This window comes from Vanessa tameamea, chromosome 18, assembly GCF_037043105.1.
Source record: "Vanessa tameamea isolate UH-Manoa-2023 chromosome 18, ilVanTame1 primary haplotype, whole genome shotgun sequence".
Classification (NCBI taxonomy): domain Eukaryota; kingdom Metazoa; phylum Arthropoda; class Insecta; order Lepidoptera; family Nymphalidae; genus Vanessa; species Vanessa tameamea.
In genome coordinates, this window is record NC_087326.1 from 3,947,203 (window position 1) to 3,969,124 (window position 21,922).

At 31.8% G+C, this 21,922-nt stretch overlaps 1 protein-coding gene across 3 annotated transcripts in view; it reads right to left on the minus strand.

Moving 5' to 3' along the window:
• Pde8 (Phosphodiesterase 8) overlaps nucleotides 1–21,922 on the minus strand; it is a 204,151-nt gene that overhangs the window by 30,945 nt on the left and 151,284 nt on the right. For all 3 annotated transcript variants that reach the window (XM_026635012.2, XM_026635003.2, XM_064217669.1), the window contains one exon: nucleotides 4,571–4,630. In XM_026635012.2, the coding sequence (XP_026490797.2) occupies nucleotides 4,571–4,630 (60 nt within the window). The remainder of the gene's footprint in view (nucleotides 1–4,570; nucleotides 4,631–21,922) is intronic.

Genomic DNA, 21,922 nt, shown 5'->3' on the forward strand with positions numbered 1-21,922 from the left:
TGAATTATACATAATCAGATTCCCTCACGATGTTAACCTTTATCGCTGTGCACGAGATGATTTATAAACACAGCGCGTGAACTCAAGGCCACTTGTTCGGATTCGAATGTGCAATCTTTGGTTTAGATATACTTACTTTCTTTATCCACACGGCCACCGTGTCTTTGAATATTTTAATTTCAGTTTAATGTTATTCAATGTTTGCGTTTGTCCAAAAATAGTGATATATTTTTTCCATTTTTTCGTATATTACACGTGGATTCGATGAAGGAAAAATAACAAAGAACTTTCACAAATATCCGTTTCAATAGCACTCAGGCATGTCAGATCTCCGGAAAGCATGAATTGGGATCGATCACCCAACCCGGATGTCCCCCGCCCTTAATTATCCTACTGTTCAACTCCTTGAAAGGAGAATTCTTTATATTTTTATCGAGAAAATGTTGACGAGGTAATTTTGTAAGAATTATCAATACAATTTCATTTTATGTTGGAGCTATCTATAAAACTAATAAATACGAATTATTTTTATTAAATAAATGGTACATTATTTATATTTTAAATATGTACATAGATAGAAAGATTCCAAAGAGTTTTTATATAGAGTTAGATTACCACATAAAAAAAATAAGCCATACTACATTTTTCGCATTTTAAGGTGGCTCGAATAAAAAAAAACCTGAATCTAAATTTTATTAATGGCCAGTAAAGCCCGCATAGCTTAAAATGGAAAGACTTGCTCGTACGGTTAAATGAAATTAATGTTACTGATCAAAGCTCTTGTTTATTTGTTTTTACTTTGCTACGAATAAATAATAAGGTACTTTGACGTTTGACAAATTCATACATACTAATATTATAAATGCGAAGCTCTAAAAACTCTGTACCTTTTCATCGCTGAATCAATTTAGATGAAATTTGGTAGTATTTGGTATTTGTTTTGTTTCTGTCTCGGGGAAGGACAGTAGGTTACATTATGGTTACAAATGATCCCTCAAGAATGTGTAAATGAATTAATAATTTCTTAAGTAAGAAATATAAAACTTATTATAATTTAACTTTTCGTTAACTTAAATATTTTTTATATATGTTTGACCAATCAGGTTAATTTGAAGATGATTTAATGTTTTAAGGACCTTTGTGTACCGTATACAGTCTATCACACCACTTTGTGGTTAATTTGTGATATATAGTACTAATATAACATACTCAAAAGTAATTCTGTCTGTTTGTTAAGTTTTTACGACTAAGCTACTGGACAGATCATAATGAAATTTGTAACGGAATAATCTTAAGCCCCAAGAAAGGACATAGGCCATTTTTAATTCAAATCTCCGGCGTGGGTTCAGTTATATATGTATATATGTCATTAAAATCAAAAACAACATTGAATTTAGTCGTTAACAAGAAATGAATTGAAAAGTAAGTGTTTAGACGAGATGGCCTAGTTAGATCACGTGAAACTTAACCGAAGATTGTGGATTCAACGCGGGCACTAAATATTTTCGTAATGATTTTTTTTTTTATTACATTACAGATAGGTGGATGTGAAAATGGGTATCACCTGATCATAAATGGTTATCATCGTCGCAAGAAATAAAGAAGTTAACCATTCCTTACTCTCCTTTCTCCACCAACCTTGGGCACTATATATTTTATGCCCCTAGCACCTGTAGTTACACTGGCTTTAAACCTTTAAACTGATTTTATTTTAATAAATATACAGAAAGCAACAAATAAGGCACATTTCGTTATGTGACATTCCGTTTCATTACAGAAGGGTTTCGTTTCGGTATTATTCGTAATATATATGTTCAAATACCTATATCATTGTTCGACATAATGAAATCAAGGGAGTTTCTCCCTTTGTTTGAAGGGCTTGTTTAACCATGTCAGTAATTTGCGGCTCCATCTATCAAGTTAATCGTGCGGGCTCTAGGTCATCAAGTTAGAGGCGCTAATTAAATAACCATCTGAAGTTTGACTGATTAACGTCGTTAGTCATTTTGTTGGCACTTTTAAAACATTTGTTAATTTCTTTAATTAAATTTTGTGTATACATTTCGACATGTAAAACAAATTTTAAAACAATTGTACATAAATAATTAACATTTAAATATCATATTGAGAAGTAAATTATATAAAGTAAAACATTTAATTTATTAGAAATTAACACTCTGTTAATAATATAAACTTTTTTATGATCTGTATGAGGTGATGGGACTTGAATGGATGTTGAAGGCGGTGAACCGGAAGCTTGGTGCATCTCGGGAGAGACAGCTTTGGATTGCGATTGGCTGATTTTTTAAATATTTTTTTTTTGTTAATTATTGAAATGTTTTTTGATTGGCTATTATGTTTGTTTTTACGAGTAATTCCAAAAAACATTAAAACTAAAGACATGTTTGGTTTAAGTTCTATAATATAACTGCTTCGTAGTTATATTAGTCACGTTGAACGTTAGCATCCCCGCGAGTCGTAGCGTGATATTAAATACCTATTCTATATCCATTCTCAACAAATGAGATATATAACGCAAAACGATTTTTCAAACGGGACTGCTAAATCCTGAGATTACCGCGTTCAAATGTACAAATGTTTTTTTTTTTTTTGTTTTTGATATAGGTAGCAAACGAACAGAAGACTCACCTGATGGAAAGTGACTACCAACGTCTATGAACATCTGTAATATTGGGGGGCTTGCAGGTGCTTTGCCGGTCTTTAAGAAATGTGTACGCTCTTTTCTTGAAGGTTCCCAAGTCGTATCGGTTCGGAAAATTCGTCTGCGATAGTTGGTTCACAGTTTTTGTGCGAGGCAGAATATGCTTTATATAATACAATATATTATTTTTTTAGCGTTTTAATTTTACTATTAAATGTACGTCCTGAGTAACGGATACGCATAATGCAGTTATAGTGTGCGCGCCCGCTCGCTCTTCGGATAGGTTCAAACATTTCGAGTGTATGTTACGTGCGCGGCCTAAATATAAATGGTTTACAAATACGTCATATTTGAAAACCATATCAATGTTGGAAAACAGTATTCAAACATTAAGTTTGAACCACTTAAACTTTAAATAGCTTAATCTGTGGACTGAGAGAGACTCTGACTTATTATTAACAGATTGTTTTATAGTAAGAGATTAATAATTATAAATACATTTTATTTTATTTAAATTCAGCCACATGTTAAAATGCTTTAGTATGTGTGCGTAAACACACGTAAACTTTCTATTCCATCTCCATCATAATCCAATGAGACTTCAATTCAACGTAACCCAACAAAATACATACACACGGACCGACAGATTTCCTTGGCGTGGGACGAAATGCAATCAATTTATTACTCGTAGTTTCTACTGAGAATTCCTTCACAGAAAATTGCAACAACTTTTATTACCCGGTCGGTAATCGAACCCATTGATCTGCAGTGCTACAAATGACTAGATAAATATCACAGTTACAAAATAAGTGACTTAAAAATAATATATGAATAATAACTGGTCTGAACTAAGACAGTTTAAGTCATACAAGTACCATACAAATCAATTAAATAATTATAACGTTTAATTAAGATCGTTATCTAATTAATCCCACGGTCACTTTCATTTTATCACGTAACTTGAATTAAGCAAGTTATAATTCTGTTATAAATTTAATCAGTTATGAAATTAGAATTCGCCTGCGGATATTTAAACGAATATCTTCATACTAGCAGAACGTCCTGACTTCGTACACGTAAAGTTGATACAAAGCTACCCTTCCCGTTCCTCACCTAAAAGTTAAAATTTCCAAAAATCCTTTCTTAGCGGTTCCTTTGTTTCAAATTACCGCTAGTTTCATTAGTTTTGTCTGAGCGTTGAGTCATTTTCAGAAGAATCGATCAAGTAGAACTTTGTGTGTTTTCAAAGCACATATTTGTCTTAGTGGTTACTTAATTCAAGAAATGAATCGTGTTGCTTGCGGACTGTATAATTGTCTACGAATCGTAATTATTGCCTTGCTACTTATGGACCAAGAAACTACGAATAAATTATGTAAATTTACGAAGATTACAGTGCCTGTAGCTGTTTCAATTAAACACTTTTATGTACTTTTTATTACACTATGCGTAAGTAAATTTATTTTTTATTTCTAAATAAAATAACGTAATTAATGACACTTTGAATATAATAATCAAGCCTTTATCGCTGTTCTTGTTTGTACAAATAAACTATAAAAACACATTTTTCACTTTCGTCTCAAACTTTTGATGTAATACATCGGCTCACGGTCGTTAGTCTCCTACAGCTTGTCTTTCGACAAAGGCCTCCTCTAAAGATTTCTATTCATTCCTATCTTTTGCGTTGCGAGTTCAATGACATTTTGAATACTACAGGTTAATATAGACAAAATGCGATGTCTCCTTAAAATCAAACTTTCGCAAATTCCTTTTCAATAGCATATCTTTTGTCCTACCTACCTTATAATTCAAGTGTATAAATTTAATATTTTAAATGATCATATATGTATGTATAAATTGTTAATTATATTGGTCCTTAGGATATAGACTATTAAATAATACACTAACCTCTTTTTCACGACGGCGACGAGAATGACGTGTTGAGTGTTTTTCATCCCCCGAATAGCTCTGAAACAAACAAAGGTATAATTATTATATGAAGCACCTTCTATTATATAAATAATATGTTAAAATTATATCTTCTATTTTATCTTAATAAATTAAATTCATTTATAATGTTTTTCCTATTTGCTTTTAAACTATTCAGTCGATTGTGATGAAACGTTGGTTTGCCACGACAAGATTTTTTATGTATGTTTCTCCTACAATAAACATTATATTGGAACTGTTCCGGGTTTTGGGTAGTATGTATGTTAAGCCAAAGTATAAGCCATCTCTATTTCTTGTTTAAAATAATTTATTTTAAGTATTGAATTAAAATTTTTGTAATTAATATGTCTACAAATAATATTTCTATAGGTTCCAATTGTCAGGGATACATAAATGGTCATAGAGACCTGACACCCACCCTACCCCGTCTACCTCTAGTATATATCCTCCTAGTTATCAATAAAAGATACAGAATTGAAACTTTTTCAAATCAAATGTATCATATCTCCTCTTATAAAAGAGAAGATTTTATTTACTAGCGTAAACAACATCATAAGTCAGCGCGTGTAAGAAAAACAGGCGAACTGTACATTGTGCCCATATATCTTAAACCTCAGCGGTCTATTGTACACCGAGGTATGTATCAACTAAATGACTTGCGGAGTCTCGTGAGTGTCAGAAAGGAGAAAGCGAACATAATTAAATAAATTCTATTGTGTAGCGAACAATTATCATATAAACAATACCGTAGTATTGTCATAGTATATTATGTAAAATAATATTTTATTTCAAATCCAACTAAATTAATTACGAATATATAATCTTCTAAAATAATAATCTTCATAAGGGTTCGAAAGTTGACTATAATAGAAAATTTAAATAACAAAGTACTTTGATGAATGTTTTTTACGAAAAATTCATGAGCACTTTAGTCCGAATGAGTATTATTACTAAGCTATGTATTATATTTTTATTGTAAGAAGGTTTTCTGACCCTTTATTGACGTAGCGAGGATTGTATTTTGGAGGAACCTACGATTACGCAATAAAGAAATGAAAAGATGTACATTATGTAACTGCTTCGTTGGTGTAGTCAGTATTGGATAGCTTCGCCCAATCGCCAGATATTGAGTTCAAATCCTGGATCGGTCTCAGATTACATGGATTACGATTCATATCAAGTTAGATGCTTTAAAACATAAACGTATTAATCACGAAGCCGCACTATGTGGTTAGATATCGGGTAGGCCATGGAAGGGCTTCGTGCGTCGTGCAAGCAACATCAACTCATCGGAATTCTACCGCAATATATAACTACCTTGTTTTGCTTGTTGAAAGGTGAGTCAGCTTGTATAATTATCGACATTAGAAAATCTTTCTCCTCAAGTTGTGCGACTGACGGTGTCATAAAAGTTAATAGGTTTCCTACAGCGTCAATTAGATATTGACGCTGTAGGAAACCTAGGTGATGGTGACCACTTACCACCAGAAACAGTATTGACTCGTGTGCCTTCATATTATAAAACCAAAAACAAACATTAGCTTATATATCTTTATTTTTAGACTTTTTATTTTGCATTGATCTTAATGCTTTTAGGCCCTTCAGAGTAACGAGCCTTCGTAAAATAGTTTCAGACATTTCGCATTACTTCGGGACAGTGGATCTCGTTCAGGAAGATTGATTCCTTTTAGCGTAAACTCAGAAAAGGGATACAGTTATGGTCCTTTCGTTAAGTGCTGATCATGCATATTGCTGATCGTTATTATGAACGGCATAATTTTGTTATTATTAATGCTTATTTCCTGTCTTGTTTGCATAACGGCATTACAGTGGCAAGCCATTAATAAAAATATAGTGACAGTTTTGACGATTAATTTTAGAATAAATGAAATTGAAATGAAGATTTAAGTGTAAATTAAAACATTTTAATAATTGTAACGTGGATAATAGACATTATGTACTTTAAAATGGGATGTTTCCGTCAAAACTGAATTCCTATCGAAAACGACGGTTAGGCAAGTTCAATATATAATTCATATATATTTTATATATATTCTAAATATACCAGCTACCATATCAGTGACCGATACCGCACCTTAAATTATGAATATTTACTTTCAACCCGAGTTTGTTTTGTACTAAGGTAACAAAGGCGAACGGGACCATTTTTGTACATGTAATTAATTATGACACGGTCCTAGCGACCCTGAAACATTATTTTCAGGTGCTTATTATAATCCCTTGTGAAAATATCCCCAGCACATAACCGCTTCAAGTAAACATAAAGCAACTTTAAGTTAACTCTACAAATACTTCTTAATAGAATCTAGTGTGGTCGATATATTTATAAAAGTAAGTATAAAAGTAAAGTAGGTAGAAAAGTATATAATACCGTAAAATTGTAAATAAAATTTGATTATATATATAGATATCTATCTATCTATCTCACGAGATTGTAAACTAACGATTAGTAGATTATGAACGGTGATTCAACTTACAATTAAAAATTTTAGATTGTGATGTTGCTTGGCAATAAAATCATGCAGGCACATTAAATAAATTATTATAAGATACAACAGCGGCACGGGTAACACGTTTGTGGAGAATTAAAAAAACATTAAAAAATAACTTGATACTAAAAAAAGATTTAAAGTTGAACTGAAATTCACTTCGATAGAATATATTCTTCCGAAAAGTAATGCGTTAAATTGTATGTTACGGTTCACAATCTCTTTGTCAGTATCTCGCGAGATAGATTATAACCTACGGGCGTTGGTGTGCACCGGGCTTCCGATTCGAGCCTATGACCCGTCATCGTAGTGGCACAGCAGAGCGATTCTGTAAGAATTCACTTGGTTTGTCATTCGTGAAATGTTGACAACTGACTTACGCCATTTTATATTTGATACGTGTATCCTACAAACTTTATAATTATTATAGTCAATGTTATATATCATATTCTGACATTCCACACTAGTGTTCTGCGGTGAGATTTGAGTTTCTTGTTACAGAATAGCCCATACAGGGCATAATTCTACAACAGTTTGTCAATTTATCGTAATCGAATCGGGATTATAGCCGATATAAATAAATATAATTGGCCCTCAGTTACTATAAACCAGAGTGTTTTTTTTGTAAGTAATAGTCGTAATTGGATTGGAATTGAATCATTACCGTTATAAGTTTAGAATTTGGCCCTCGATTTAAAGAAACAAACCTCCATTGCTTATACTATTTCTCAATACAGCGAACGTGCACTCCCGCGAGTTTTGGTGTACGGAAATTACAATTTTACGGTTATGATACAAAGCGTAACACATTTAATTGATTTAAATATATAATAAATAAATATTAAATACAGCAAATTCAGAATTATCTTTTAATTTAGAAATAGTATTCCGTTTAGTCAATCAATTTTAAAAAACTACTCCAAGAAAGAAGGTGATTATCAAATCAGCTGTATTTTTTATTTTATGTTTGTTATCTACGAACTCCTTCATCTGATAATCGATTTGAGACCCATTTAAATTAAAAGAATAAATTTGAAGTCAGTTATTTTTTTGTTAAAATTTTGTACCATGGCTTGATGCATTGAACGGTTGGTATATAAAACGTAAAGCTATAGAAGTTGCTCTTGTACGTAAACAACTTTGTTCCTGCAAAAACGTTTTATCAATAGTTATATTTTTCTCTGTATGCAGTGTTTTGTTTTAATAAGTTCGTTATAAATACATAACCAATGTTTTGTGTTGTGAGCAACAATATGTTAACTTGTTAAATGTTTGTAAAGATTAAGAATCATGTAATATACTTTGTAGCGTTAAATGTAATTACATTACATTACATTAGCAGCCTGTAAATTTCCCACTGCTGGGCTAAGGCCTCCTCTCCCTTTGAGGAGAAGGTTTGGAGCAGCGTGGTGGAATATGCGGGTTGGTGGAATACATATGTGGCAGAATTTCGTTGAAATTTCGTTGAAATCATCGGTTAAGATGCACGCGTTCTAACCTCTGGGCCATCTCGGCTCCTCTGGGCCATCTCGGCTCTCGGTTAAATGTAATACGATTATGTAATAGTCACCTGAGTTAATTTATAGATTATTTTCGTTTATATTGAAATATAATATCTATGTCTTCTCATTGAATCATATCATACATCATACAGAATAAATAATAATTTGAATCTACTTAATTATATATATGTATGGAATTTGATTGGTGGAAAAGAGTCATTAGTTCTTGCTGGTTGTTTTCGGTAGAATCAATGTTCGACATTTGGAATCGACTGAGGAATCTTTGTGTTCAATAAATACTGTAACATGAAGTTTTGAAAGTGCTTATGAAAGCCTACTTGAATAAAGAATAATTGTGATTATATTGAAAATCAAATTACCTGCAAACTTTAATAAACGTTGCTTCACTTTCAATGTTCACTAATGATAGATAAATGTTAGCTGTCAGAGTAACAGGAAAAGTATCAACTGAAACGTTGATGGAACAAAGTAAGGTATGATTTTTACTTTTATTTTGAAATTGGTCGGATTTTTTTATAGATGATTAATGGACTTTTAATAAAGATTATTTTGTACCTATTATAATTGACTGACTAAATTATATTGATGCAGAGATCATGGACACTATAAATCCCGGGTCAGACAAAAAAAGTTATTGGCATTGGTTCCCGATAGATTTTCAGTTTGTTTCGAAGTTGGACAGTATTTGTACTCTTGTGTCTCTGAAAGCACTTAATGCTCTTCGTCCTCTGTCTGACCTCACACCGGTCGTTTTAGATTGCCGTCCCATCTAATTAGGCGATCATATTTTACTTGGTGGTAGGGTGAGTGAGCCAGTGTAACTATAGGCACAAGGGACATACCATCTTAGTTCAGTTCCCGAGGATGGTGGCGCATTGGTGATGTAAGGAATGGTTAATATTTCTTACAGCGCCATTGTCTATGGGCAGTAGTGACCACTTACCATCAGGTGACCTATTTGCCCGTCCGCCTACCGATATAATAAAAAAAAAAATCTATTGAAAGACTTAATGAATATAGAATGTTATGGACATGCATATTTTTCGTATTTTTCGTAAGATATTACTTTATTTTTTATTGTAACCTTCAACTGTTGTAGTTGTAAAAATTATAAAGTTTTTAGATATTCTTGTTCATTGATACTAATCATATAATAATAATATATATTAATATTATAAATGAGAAAGTAACTGTGTCTGTTTATCTGTCGGTTACGCTTTAATGGCTAAGCTGCTGAACCGAAATGGTATAAAGGAACCTTGAACCTCAAAGAAGGACACGGGCTACTTAACGAACTAAAAAATGTTGAAATTATGTGTAATAATCAAGTATTTTGTATTAGAGTGTCAAGTGTTTTAAAATATTGATTTAGTAAACTTTGCTAACCGTAATGGGTACGAGCTATTTAATAAAATCTTTTTGCTGGAAGCTTGAGCAATGGGGTATTAGCTATGCATTAGATCTGTGTCGAGACAGACTCATTTGTTTATAAAAATGTCGCAACAGAATAATTTAAGATACATTTTAAGATAACAACTCAATTACTTAACATTTTAGATTTAAAACGTAACTTAAAAGTATTTTATAACGTTAATATGTTTCACGGGTTAAAATAAATAAGAGTCTTTAAAATTTCTGAAGTAACATTTCTGATTGAGATTTCTGAAAAATTATTTCAAAGTTATATTTATGAAAAAATATGTAGTAGAACTAATGTCAAAGAATCAAAAATCGTTATTTTGAAAAGTGAAGAATTGGCAAAAAACTTAATCACTCTTTTCGTAATTAATATATTAAGTAATCACTCTTTTTGAAAAGAACATCACTTCTTATCACTTGTAAATTAAAATAATCAAAAAATGAATAACAAATTAGCCGAGATGGCCCAGTGGTTAGAACGCGTGCATCTTAACCGATGATTGCGGGTTCAATTCCAGGCAAGCACCCCTGAATTTTCATGTGCTTAATTTGTTTTTATAATTCATCTCGTGCTCGGTGATGAAAGAAAACATCTTGAGAAAACATGTGTGTGTGCATGTGTCTAATTTCAACGAAATTCTGCCACAAGTGTATCAACATACCGGCATTGGAACAGCGTGGTGGAATATGTTCCAAACCCTATCCTCAAAAGGAGGCCTTAGCCCAGCAGTGGGAAATTTACTGACTGTTAATGTTGTAATGTTGAGTAACAAATATATAAATTAATGTACCAAGTTATATTCCTCTTAAACAGTAAGTCACTTGTTCCAACTACAACTAACATCGGGATATCGGATTTCGAACGTAAATAAGACTTATTTTTGTTCAGTTTACTTACGTTATAACTTTTAATTTCTTTAACTTTCGTTTAGGATATTTTTAGGATCGTTGAACTGTTCTTTACAATTTTTAAATAATATTTAATCTATACCTACGTTAACAGCAATGCCCTATCTATCAGGATTATACACGCTTTGGAAACTAGTCAATCGCGACGAGCTTAAATCGTGCAATTATAGAAATAAATCATTATAATTTATTGAAACTCTAAATAAAAAAATGAGACATTTCATAACCGATTTAAAAATAGAACGAGGTTTTTATCAATTCGGATATTTATAGTTTTTATATAAATGCGGGCATAAAATAATAAAATCTGATGACGAGTTTCGACAGATAAAGGAATTCTATTATAAATGCCAAGAAATCAACCGCGATTGCTGCTACTTTATATAGAATATGCTATATGCCAATAGACTTGATTATTATGTTAAAAAATTATATATCGATAAAAATGAGCTAGGGAGTTCTGCAATTGACTCTGTTCGATTAATCATACACCTTAATGTTTAAATATTATGATCTATATTCATATAAGAGCTGAGATAGCCCAGTGGTTAAAACGCGTGCATCTTAACCGATGATTTCGGGTTCAAACCCAGGCAGGCACCACTGAATTTTCATGTGCTTAATTTGTGTTTATCATTCATCTCGTGCTCGGCGGTGAAGGAAAACATCGTGAGGAAACCTGCATGTGTCTAATTTCGACGAAATTCTGCCACATGGGTATTCCGCCAACCCGCATTGGAGCAGCGTGGTGGAATATGCTCCAAACCTTCACCTCTAAGAGAGAGGAGGCCTTTAGCCCAGCAGTGGAAAAATTTACAGGCTGCTAATGATAAAAAAAAAGTATTCGTATACTTACACCACGTTCTGTAATAAATCACTATCAGAAACATTGTACGATTCAAGGAATTTTAAATTCATAGCATTATTCATTAAGTGTCGTTACAAATGACGTCAGTGTCAATGTTCGAGCTAAAAGTCCCGAAATTTCCTTTTTAACCAAATGAGGGCCGACAGAGCGGAAAATACAGCACATGTTAGCGATTTGTCGTTAATTTATGAGTCTGATGGCGCGGAGATTGTCCCTTTCGGCGAGATTTATGAAATTTATGCACCACGCTCGTAAGTGTACACGAGTTCGGTAAATGATGACAAATTCGAGTTTTGTTTGTGGCGATTTTGTTTATGAGAATGCTAATTTGGAAATCATAAAAGAATCTTGTAAAATTATCTGTATTTTTTTTACAAATACTGTGCGTCAAATAAAAGTAATAATTACAGAATAACTCTTTAAGATTTTAATTAGTAGCGATTATATGTTGCTTGATAAATATAAAAAAGATTTTTTTCTAAATGTATTTGTTAAAGGAACGATCTGTAATGTTTATAAATGTTTATAGCGGAGCTATTGCCTCATGTTATTTTGAGGAGAAGTTCTGGAGCTTCTGCAATGCTCCAATGCGAGTTGCTGGACACATATATTCTGGCAGATTTTTATCCGATGCAAGTTTCCTCAAGACGTTTTCCTTTAGCGCGAAGCGTGAGAAGCAATTATAAAACAGTAAATAAGGGCATATAAATTTTAAAATGAATTGACATGTGCCCAATCCTCGTTTCAGGTGCTCTAAGTATAAAACTATTTAAGTAGTCTTTAATAAGATTTGCTGATCAAGAAATCTAATAAAGAATACAATATCATAGTAAAATATATAACATATATATTTATTATTTTACTAATATTTCATTAAAAATTGGCCAAAATTAAATAGTAGATACGAATCTCTTTTTATACAACAAAAATATGTTAGTATTATTTGTTTCAATATAACTTTTTTAATTTGATTGTTTTCAATTGAATCGTGTATTTTATTCAAACTGAGTTAGATATTCTATTTTTAAAATCAACACCAGGTCGTAATAGAGTGGTTTTGATCCCCGAATAGCGAATGTTCGGTTAAATCCCGTCCTAATAAAAAAACTGTCAAATCGAGTTAAAATCAATACGGCGGCTAATGGAGTACGGTTACACATCCCTGTCGACCAATTTCATTTGAAGTGGTGTGAAAACTCTGTAGCACGTATGATACAGACGCACACATGTATTACTTATTATAGTGAATCCGTTTATTCCAAATTTTAACTTTGCTATCTTTCACTTTCCTAAAAGTATTTTAGGATTTTAGGACTTTTGAATCAGCTGACTCCTTTCTATGAAGCAGGTATTAATCTTTATAATAAATGAGCTCTAAAAAACTACTAAAACAAATATACAGGGTTATTGGTAATTCGACGTTTTCCCGTTAGGAGGTGATAGGGGTGATTATTTGCGATAATTTTAACCCCCATATGCATGATGCAAAACTTAACCATTTTTGAGTTATAACGTTTTTTAGATTTTTTCAAAATAAGTCAAAAATGCAACTTCAAAAATAAATTTGTATATTTTTATAATTTGTTGAAATGGCAAACCATTTCCATCACCAATGGTTCATCGATAAATTCTTATCCTCTCAGTAATTAACAACATGGACTGGAAGTCTTTCGACATTAATTTGTCGTCTCTGAACACTACTAGTTTCCCGGATTCGCTTATTATAAACTGATACATTGGATAGCCGGTGAAGAGAAAACCGACGCGAATAATCTTGCATTGGTTAGTTATGTATTAAACTTATTTGTGAGACATTCAAAGAGCGAATTTAAATTTTGTTCGAATACAAATTTCCACCAGCGTCCTTTGTGGTCATTTTATTTCGGTTGTTTTGAAATAAGTTCCTAGTTGTTATACATTTTTGGAGAGCTGATAAAACGGTTATGTTTTTAAAATAATCTCCAGGACAAGTTTCATAACCACTCTTTGTTTTTAAGGCATTTTTGTGGAAAAAAAATAAAAAAAATATTGAAATAATATCTTTTTCCGTCTCGCATTTTTAAATTTGGACCGATAATTATTGTTTTAATATTGACAAAAAACCAGTGTTTATTCGTTTTTATAAATCAGAAGAAAAAATAGATTTTCATTGATACTTCTTTAAATAAATTTTTGAAGTTGCATTTTTGACTTATTTTGAAAGAATCTAAAAAACGTTATAACTCAAAAATGGTTAACTTTTGCATTATGCATATGGGGGTTAAAATTATCGCAAATAATCACCCCTATCACCTCCTAACGGGAATACGTCGAATTACCAATAACCCTGTATAAACAACTTATAAAAGAAGATGAAGCGTCTTTCGGAGTAATTATAATCGGTTTAATATACATACACCCCAAAGTCTGCCAACGGTTTTGCTTGCGTATAATAATTATCTAAGGAATCCTTATTTATTTAAAAATGATATCTTTAAAGGTCAGTAAAAGTATCTTTTTACTTCTAATTATCGCTTGGATACGAAATATTTTAAGCTTAATGTATCATAAAAAGTACGTGTTAATATTCTGTGAAGTAAAGCGGAATAAATTTGCATTATAAATATTTTATATATTCAAGAAGTTGCATAATTGTGCATTTTGATAGTACATAATATATGCTATATTATTAGCAAATTGGTTATTAGTAGTATTATTAGTAGTAAAATAGGGTTATTAGCAAATTGTGCGAAATTCGGCTTTATCAGAAAAGATACAGCCGAGTACCAATTGATGATTGTAATCGATGTAGAAAACTAATCGGTATCGCTTTTAAATAATTGAAAATAATTGCCAGATAACGATGTTAAAAATAGATAGAGTCCTGTTTAGACAACGTTTTTTTGTTATGAAGGTTCTCGCAGAGCTTAGAGTTCGTCCTAGTTTTCCACGTAGGTCTTCCTCGGAAATAAGATAACGCTGCTAGACTTAAGACAGTAAACCTTTCATATAATAAATTCTAGAATATAGAAATACATACGTACATACATAAATACATACATATTAGAAAATCTACCTCTAAATTTACTTTTAAGACTCGTCTACATGAGCACATCAGAGAGCTCCTAGTTCTCAAGACTTCGATTTTGCACTTGCATTATTATTTATATGTTTTTACTTTAGATAATATAGATCAATATTTATTTTGTAGATACTATGTGTGTATATATGTATTTTTGTTAGAGTTTTATATATATAAGTATGTATGCTGTTATGTTTTGTCAATTATTAATTACCGCCCTTATGAATGCCTGAAGGCTTTCAGTCCGCCTTTTGTTCCATTCACGTTGTGATGGTCAAAAAAGTATTTAAATAAAAATAAATAAATGTACCTCCATTTGAAACTGAACATTAATGCAATTATTAAAACACTGTTTGCAATGAAACGCCACTTTTTCTTCAAAACGTAAAAAAAATCTTTTATTCTCGTATGAATTGTAATATCGATTTATGCTAAACTGATTGAAGTTAAGTCATCAAGTTGAAGGCTTCAATTTCCATTATAGCAAATAACTACATCAGCGTTAAGTTGCAGTCTATCGTCATATTTAATAACAATTACTTATTTTACAACTTTAATATAAAAATGAGTTTAAATGGCCCAGCGCTTAGAATACTCGTATACGAAACAAGAGATTGCAGGTTCAAGCACTACTAACCTTGCCTGTACATAGTTTGTGTTTATAATTCAACTCGTGGCCGGTGAAGGTAATTTATTATGAAGAAAGTTCATACTGGCTATCGGATGATAATCTGTTGCATAAAATCTCTTCGTCATCTCGCATTGAAATTATTGAATAGGATCCAAAACTTTTCTTTTTCTTAAAGATACGACGCATCTATCCTGTAGGCTTACTTACATTATTACGCTTGATAATATAAACAGTAATAAAACAGAGAACTAATTATCTAAAATTAGCAATGATTTTTTTTATGTATTTTTAAAAGCGAACATATGATAATATTAAAGATTAGCTGAAACTGCGGCTTAACCGGCCCGAAATAAAAACTTTACCTATAGCAAAAAACCATCACTTCATTTACCCCCTTTGAGGGGTGAACTAAAACTCTCTTACCAAATCCATTATCTCCATACCAAATTCTATCTAAAACGGTACAGCAGTTTAAGCGTGAAGAGGTAACACATAGAGTTACTGTCGGATTTATAATATTAGTATATATAATATTCACAATTTGTTTCTTAGTTGTTTATGCTGGGCAATAATATAAACGCATATAAAACCAAATATTATTATAATTGCTTGTATCATCAATACATTGATAACTATTTGACATACAGTACTGAACACAGCAAAATGAAGTATACATTTTGGATTTGTAATGACTGGTGAGTACGGGCTCCCTTTCTACATACATATAGAGTAAAAGCCCAATAAATAGAATAATCATATGATATTCCATAAATAATTAAAGTTTTAATTACTCAGTCTGTAACGCAAAATTTTCTCTAGAGATTTAGTCAAATTTCACATCGTGGATCGGCGGTAAGGGGAGTATTTAGATATAACAAGCTCCCTTTGAGCATTAGATTTTGTTATTTATTATAAGCATATAATTACAAAAGATTAAGTGATATTATCTTCAGTATACATTTTTCACATAACGGTTAAAAGCCCTGTTTTAATAATATAATATACGCATCTCGCAAATTCACACTGTTTCTTTCACCGGCAATTATAAATACAAAAAATGCACGTGAATACTCCGCACTAGTCCCATTATTAACATGTAATTATCGGTAAACATATCGATAATTTTTAAATTGAATAAATCTCTAATTTTATTAAATATAATTTAAATATGGTATACCTAAATTATTATATTTCAATGACATTTAAAAAAAACAGATTATTCTTTTTTTAAAATGAGTGTGAATGCAATTTTCAAATTGAGAAGGCAAAATAAATATCGAATAGAAACATGTGTCAATTTTTTTTTCAACAAATGGCTCTACGCTGTCCTTGGTCGTCTTCATTAATGCATTCATTTTGATGTAAATCACGACTAATTTACTGGGATCATGTGTGTCTATAATAATATATATAATTTCCTGTGTGTGTATGAATGTATAGGGTTTAAACACATCTACAACTGTTCGTTCTAGCAGTTTGGTTGGCTGGTAGATAATGCTTCCATAATAAAGTCCACCTTTTTTAAAATATGTATTTAGTGTTGTGCAATAAAGTATTAAAATAAATAAGTATATAAAAAGATTAATTAATATATTTTTAGTTACCTAAGATCCATTCGAAATCCAAAAGAATGAAATGACATTGGCACGTGTAAGTAATTTACAAAATATTTCATTTTTCCATTGAAAGAAATATGATTAATTTTTTTTAAATGTTTGCGGAAGGTAAGTTAAATCAGAGGAATATAAAAATATTTCAAGAAAAATATAACAAGATTTTCCTGACATTTGAAAGCGAGAATAAAATTTTGTCGTCAAATAAAGTTGAAAGGAGACGCCGTCACAGCCCGCTGTTTGCCAATGGGTATTAAGTCACTCCGTTCTGGCTGACAGTCGCCAAAGTTATACGAAAGAAGTTTAAAGAATTATTCAAAGGAAATCAGTCACTATTTTACATTCAAGACTTTGAAAAATATAGATATATTTATATATAGATATATTTTTGCAACATTTTTTCATTGGTTGTGTTTGTTTGTTGGTCCTTGTAGTTCCTGCTTAAAGTTATTAGTATAAGTTAATCATCCTTACTCTAAAAGTATGACCTTTATGACTGTTTTTAGTATATCATATATCATAATTATTGTCCCATATACTCATTATCTCTGACATAGAACATCCAATTTATCTGGTTATATGAAATTGTGAATAGCTATGAAGCCTTTAATCATATCCAACCTTTTTGCTATATCTACCAATTACATCTCTGAATCTATATCATGAGAACAATATCACAAAAAGTAAGATAATATTTAAGTGTTATTAAAAGTTTATTTAAAAACAAATCAATGCGCCATCGTTCATTCTTTGTGTATCATTAACTCTTCTTAATTGTTTTGATTGGATTTTAATTACATCAATCCGATCAGCTAAGGTTGATAAGGCATTGCTCTTCAAACTGACAGGTCATGTCAAACACGTCGGAAGAGTTGACATGACCACAAATGGCCTGGGGCTATTTGGGTCAGCCCTCGATCAACGTCAGATAACAAAGTCTTTGTTATTGTTCTTGTAGGAATAACCATTGATTTATACTAATAATATAAATGCAAAATTACTGCTTTCACGGCTACTAAATTGTTGAATACCAAGGACGGATATAGGCTACTTATTTACCCTTCGTGGGGGTGATATTGTAGATTAGGGGTTGTATGAAAGTCCATGAAGGATTTTCATCACAAACTTTTACAAAAATTTACCGCGAAAAACATTAAAAAAGTCGTATTTTAACCGTGAAGTTTTTTTTCTTTACGGTGTGTCTGCACTCAGTGGGTCAACACAAATTTCATGTTTGAATGGACTGATTTGAATAAATCGTGATCTTATTAGATGATTTCGATGATAAAAAAGCGTCCAGTTAACATTCGACTCTTTTTTTTTCAGAATAAATAATGTTTCAATTGTATTCAAATTATTTATTGTCTGTGTAATTTTGACAAAAGAGTAACTATTGAGTATGTTAGGTCTACTTTCCTAATTAGAAGCTTTAAGTTTAATTAATTATTTTAAAGCGACAATTGAAAAGTTCTTGAAAGGACCATTTTAATATATGTTTTGATTAGTTTTATGATTTGTGTTAGGTTATTTTTAATTGACTCAAATGAGTCTAAAAAGTATTTGCGTTTACAATCCGCAACCTTCGCTTTACATCCAAATAAAAACCTCATCATGTTCGATATACTGGATCAACTCAAAGGTACTCGTTTTTATTGAAATCAAAAATATTACATTCGCGTAGGCTATTGAAGGCAATTTTAAAATGAACACACATGAAATAAAAAATCACCATGAAGAGGAAAACCGATATATGTTTATTGTATCATGATAATTATTTAACATAAATTCTGTTGATTGAGTTAACTTCATCCGAAGACTAACACCACACTTTCTATCGTGAAAACAATAACTAATATTGTTTCTACATTATTTGCGCCGAAGCATAATCGGGGGATCAAATGATGGTCGTTCATATAAGTAAAATTTATTTGATATACCTACTTGGTGGTAGGGCTTTGTGCATCCCCGTCTGGGTAGGTACCACCCACTCATCAGATATTCTACCGCCAAACAGCAGTACTCAGTATTGTTGTGTTCCGGTTTGAAGGGTGAGTGAGCCAGTGTAACTACAGGCACAAGAGGCATAACATCTTAGTTCCTAAGGTTGGTGGCGCATTGGTGATGTAAGGAATGGTTAATATTTCTTACAGAGCCATTGTCTACGGGCGGTGGTGACCACTTACCATCAGGTGGCCCATTTGCTCGTCCGCCTAACGATAACATAAAAAAAAAAGATCAGTTTTATATATTTTTTTCGAATTGTTATTACTCACTATATAGGTATTTGAAGCGCGAATATAGTTGATGTGTGAATTTAGATTAAATTTGGTATGGCTATTGTATGAGTAACAGGACACAAGCTACTTTTTTAATTCACCCATTCAAGGGGAAAATGGAGTGTTTTTTGTCTCGTAGGTAAGGTTTTATACGTTTCGGCCGGGTTAAGCCGCAGGTTCATCTACTGTCATAACACTAAATTGTAAATTGAATCAGCGCCTTCACTACCGAACTACAATATACGCAATTAATTAAACAATATCAATAAAATGAACTAAATAATTGCATTTACCAATACTTTATAAATACAAGAGATATTGAATTTGTTTTATCTTCCCCTGGAAACGTTGGTCTTCATCAATAAACAATAAAGGCTTATTTACAATACCGTTATTCAATCATCTCGAATATTTTCGAGTGTTTGTGTCAGCGCTTTTGGAAATATTGCTATTGGGAATACTCTCATATGAAGGGCTCTCTGATATAAAACAAAAGGCTTGGTCGCTCTCGTCTCCATTTAATATATTCTATCAAGAATTTTTGCTTGGTATCTTTTTGTATGTTCGATTGTTCGGTCGGGTAATGATCTACCTCGAACTATATGAGAATAAGCAGAGGTGGTCCGATTTTATTTACGAACCTTTTATTTAGAATTTTTAATTCGTTTATGTAAGGAGCAATATGTTTTTAGGGTTACAATTTAAGTCTTTCTCATGTTCCGATGTTGTCATGTACGTGTCATGTACATGGTAGTGTTTCTTGTTTGAAATAACTCTCCTGAACAACCAGCCCGTTACATTTCGGTTTAGAATAATCAGTTCACAGTTTGCAAATAGCGGGCGGTTTTGGAAATATTTATTTTTCAGCAAAATCAAGATGAAATATTGTCGTTGTTTTTTTTTGATATATGTAGGCGAACGGGCAAATTAGTCATTACCGTCCATAGGCATTGGCGTCGTAAAATAATTTTATCAACCTTACATCTCCAAAGCGCCACCAACCTTGAGAACTAAATGTCCCTTGTGCCTATAGTTACGCTGGTGCACTCACTTTTAAGCCGGAACACAACAATACGAAGTATTGCTGCTTGGCGGTTGAATACTTCTTGATAGTAGGGCTTTATGCAAGCCCGTTTAAGTGGGTTACCAACTACTCATCAGATATTCTACCGTCAAACAGCAGTACTCTGTATTGTTGTGTTCTGGTTTGAACGGTCAATGAGCCAGTGTAACTACAGGCACAAGGACATAACAACTTAGTTCTATGTCTTAGTGATAAATTCTTGCATCGTAAGATCATTATTTATTTATTAACTCAATTACCATCTCAATAGAACGGAGAGTAATGGTCGAATATAACGAAGAGTAAATGTATTTGCAATGATAGTATTTGAACCTTAAAAATAAAATGATAATACTAATTAATTTAATTATTTGCGTAATTATATAAAAATAATATTTAGTGCGTATGAAGTAATGTGTACTCCCCTGGAGCAATGTTTTTATCAAGGCCTTTGTTTTGGATCTATGGCTTTTTACAGCTATAATAAAGATAAACTTTGTATAAACTGCGTAGTACACACACATACCCATATCAACATACAGTATTATAAAAACGCTATGATAAACGTATTATTCAAATTTCAAAACTTCTGTATACGTTATACGAGTATCGGCTTCTTCTGAATTTATTTCGATGCGAAGTAATTGAAAAGAGATCAAAAGTTCTACAGTACCAGTAATATGTTTCCTTCTTAAAAAATCTTATTTAGACAGACAGATGTTAAGTTCATGTTTGTTTTCTATTGTATTGATTAGGTTTATCGTATGTTTGTATGGTTTTATTTCTAGATACCACCATAATCGGCATTTTAGGTTTTTTATGACATAGTTGACAAACGAGCAGGCTTACTAGGGAAGTGATCATTACTAAGGAGAGTCACCTAATGGAAAGTGAACACTAAATGATTGAGCTTTGTTCTCGAAGTTTCCAATGTACGCCGAAATACCGCCGGCAAGAGCTGGTCTCATAGAGTGGTCGTGTGGTATTTTAAGATTATTGGTGACTATATATATTAGCATATATATGCGATATACAACGAAGTTATGAAAAGCAAAGATACTATATGGTAATTTATTTATCTGGCTTTGTTATTGATATCGTTTGCGTTCATGTTTTCTAATTTATCGCAAGCTTTGCATTTTTTATCGTAATCTTCTATATATATGTATATATCCTAACTTCACTTCCTTGGGTAACCTACTATTATGTAATAAACCTTTCAGATGTAGTAAAAGAAAGAGGCATCCATCTTGGGTTGTCACAGTGGAAAAAAAATAAACTGTCATTTCTTGATTAATTTAATATTATGCTTTTGACATATAACTTAAACTTATTTAATAAGTATCCGTCAATATTTATTTTAAATGTCTTAATAAATGGACCATATAAAACGGTCTACTAGATTCTGAGATTATCGCGTTTAATTGGACGAATTCT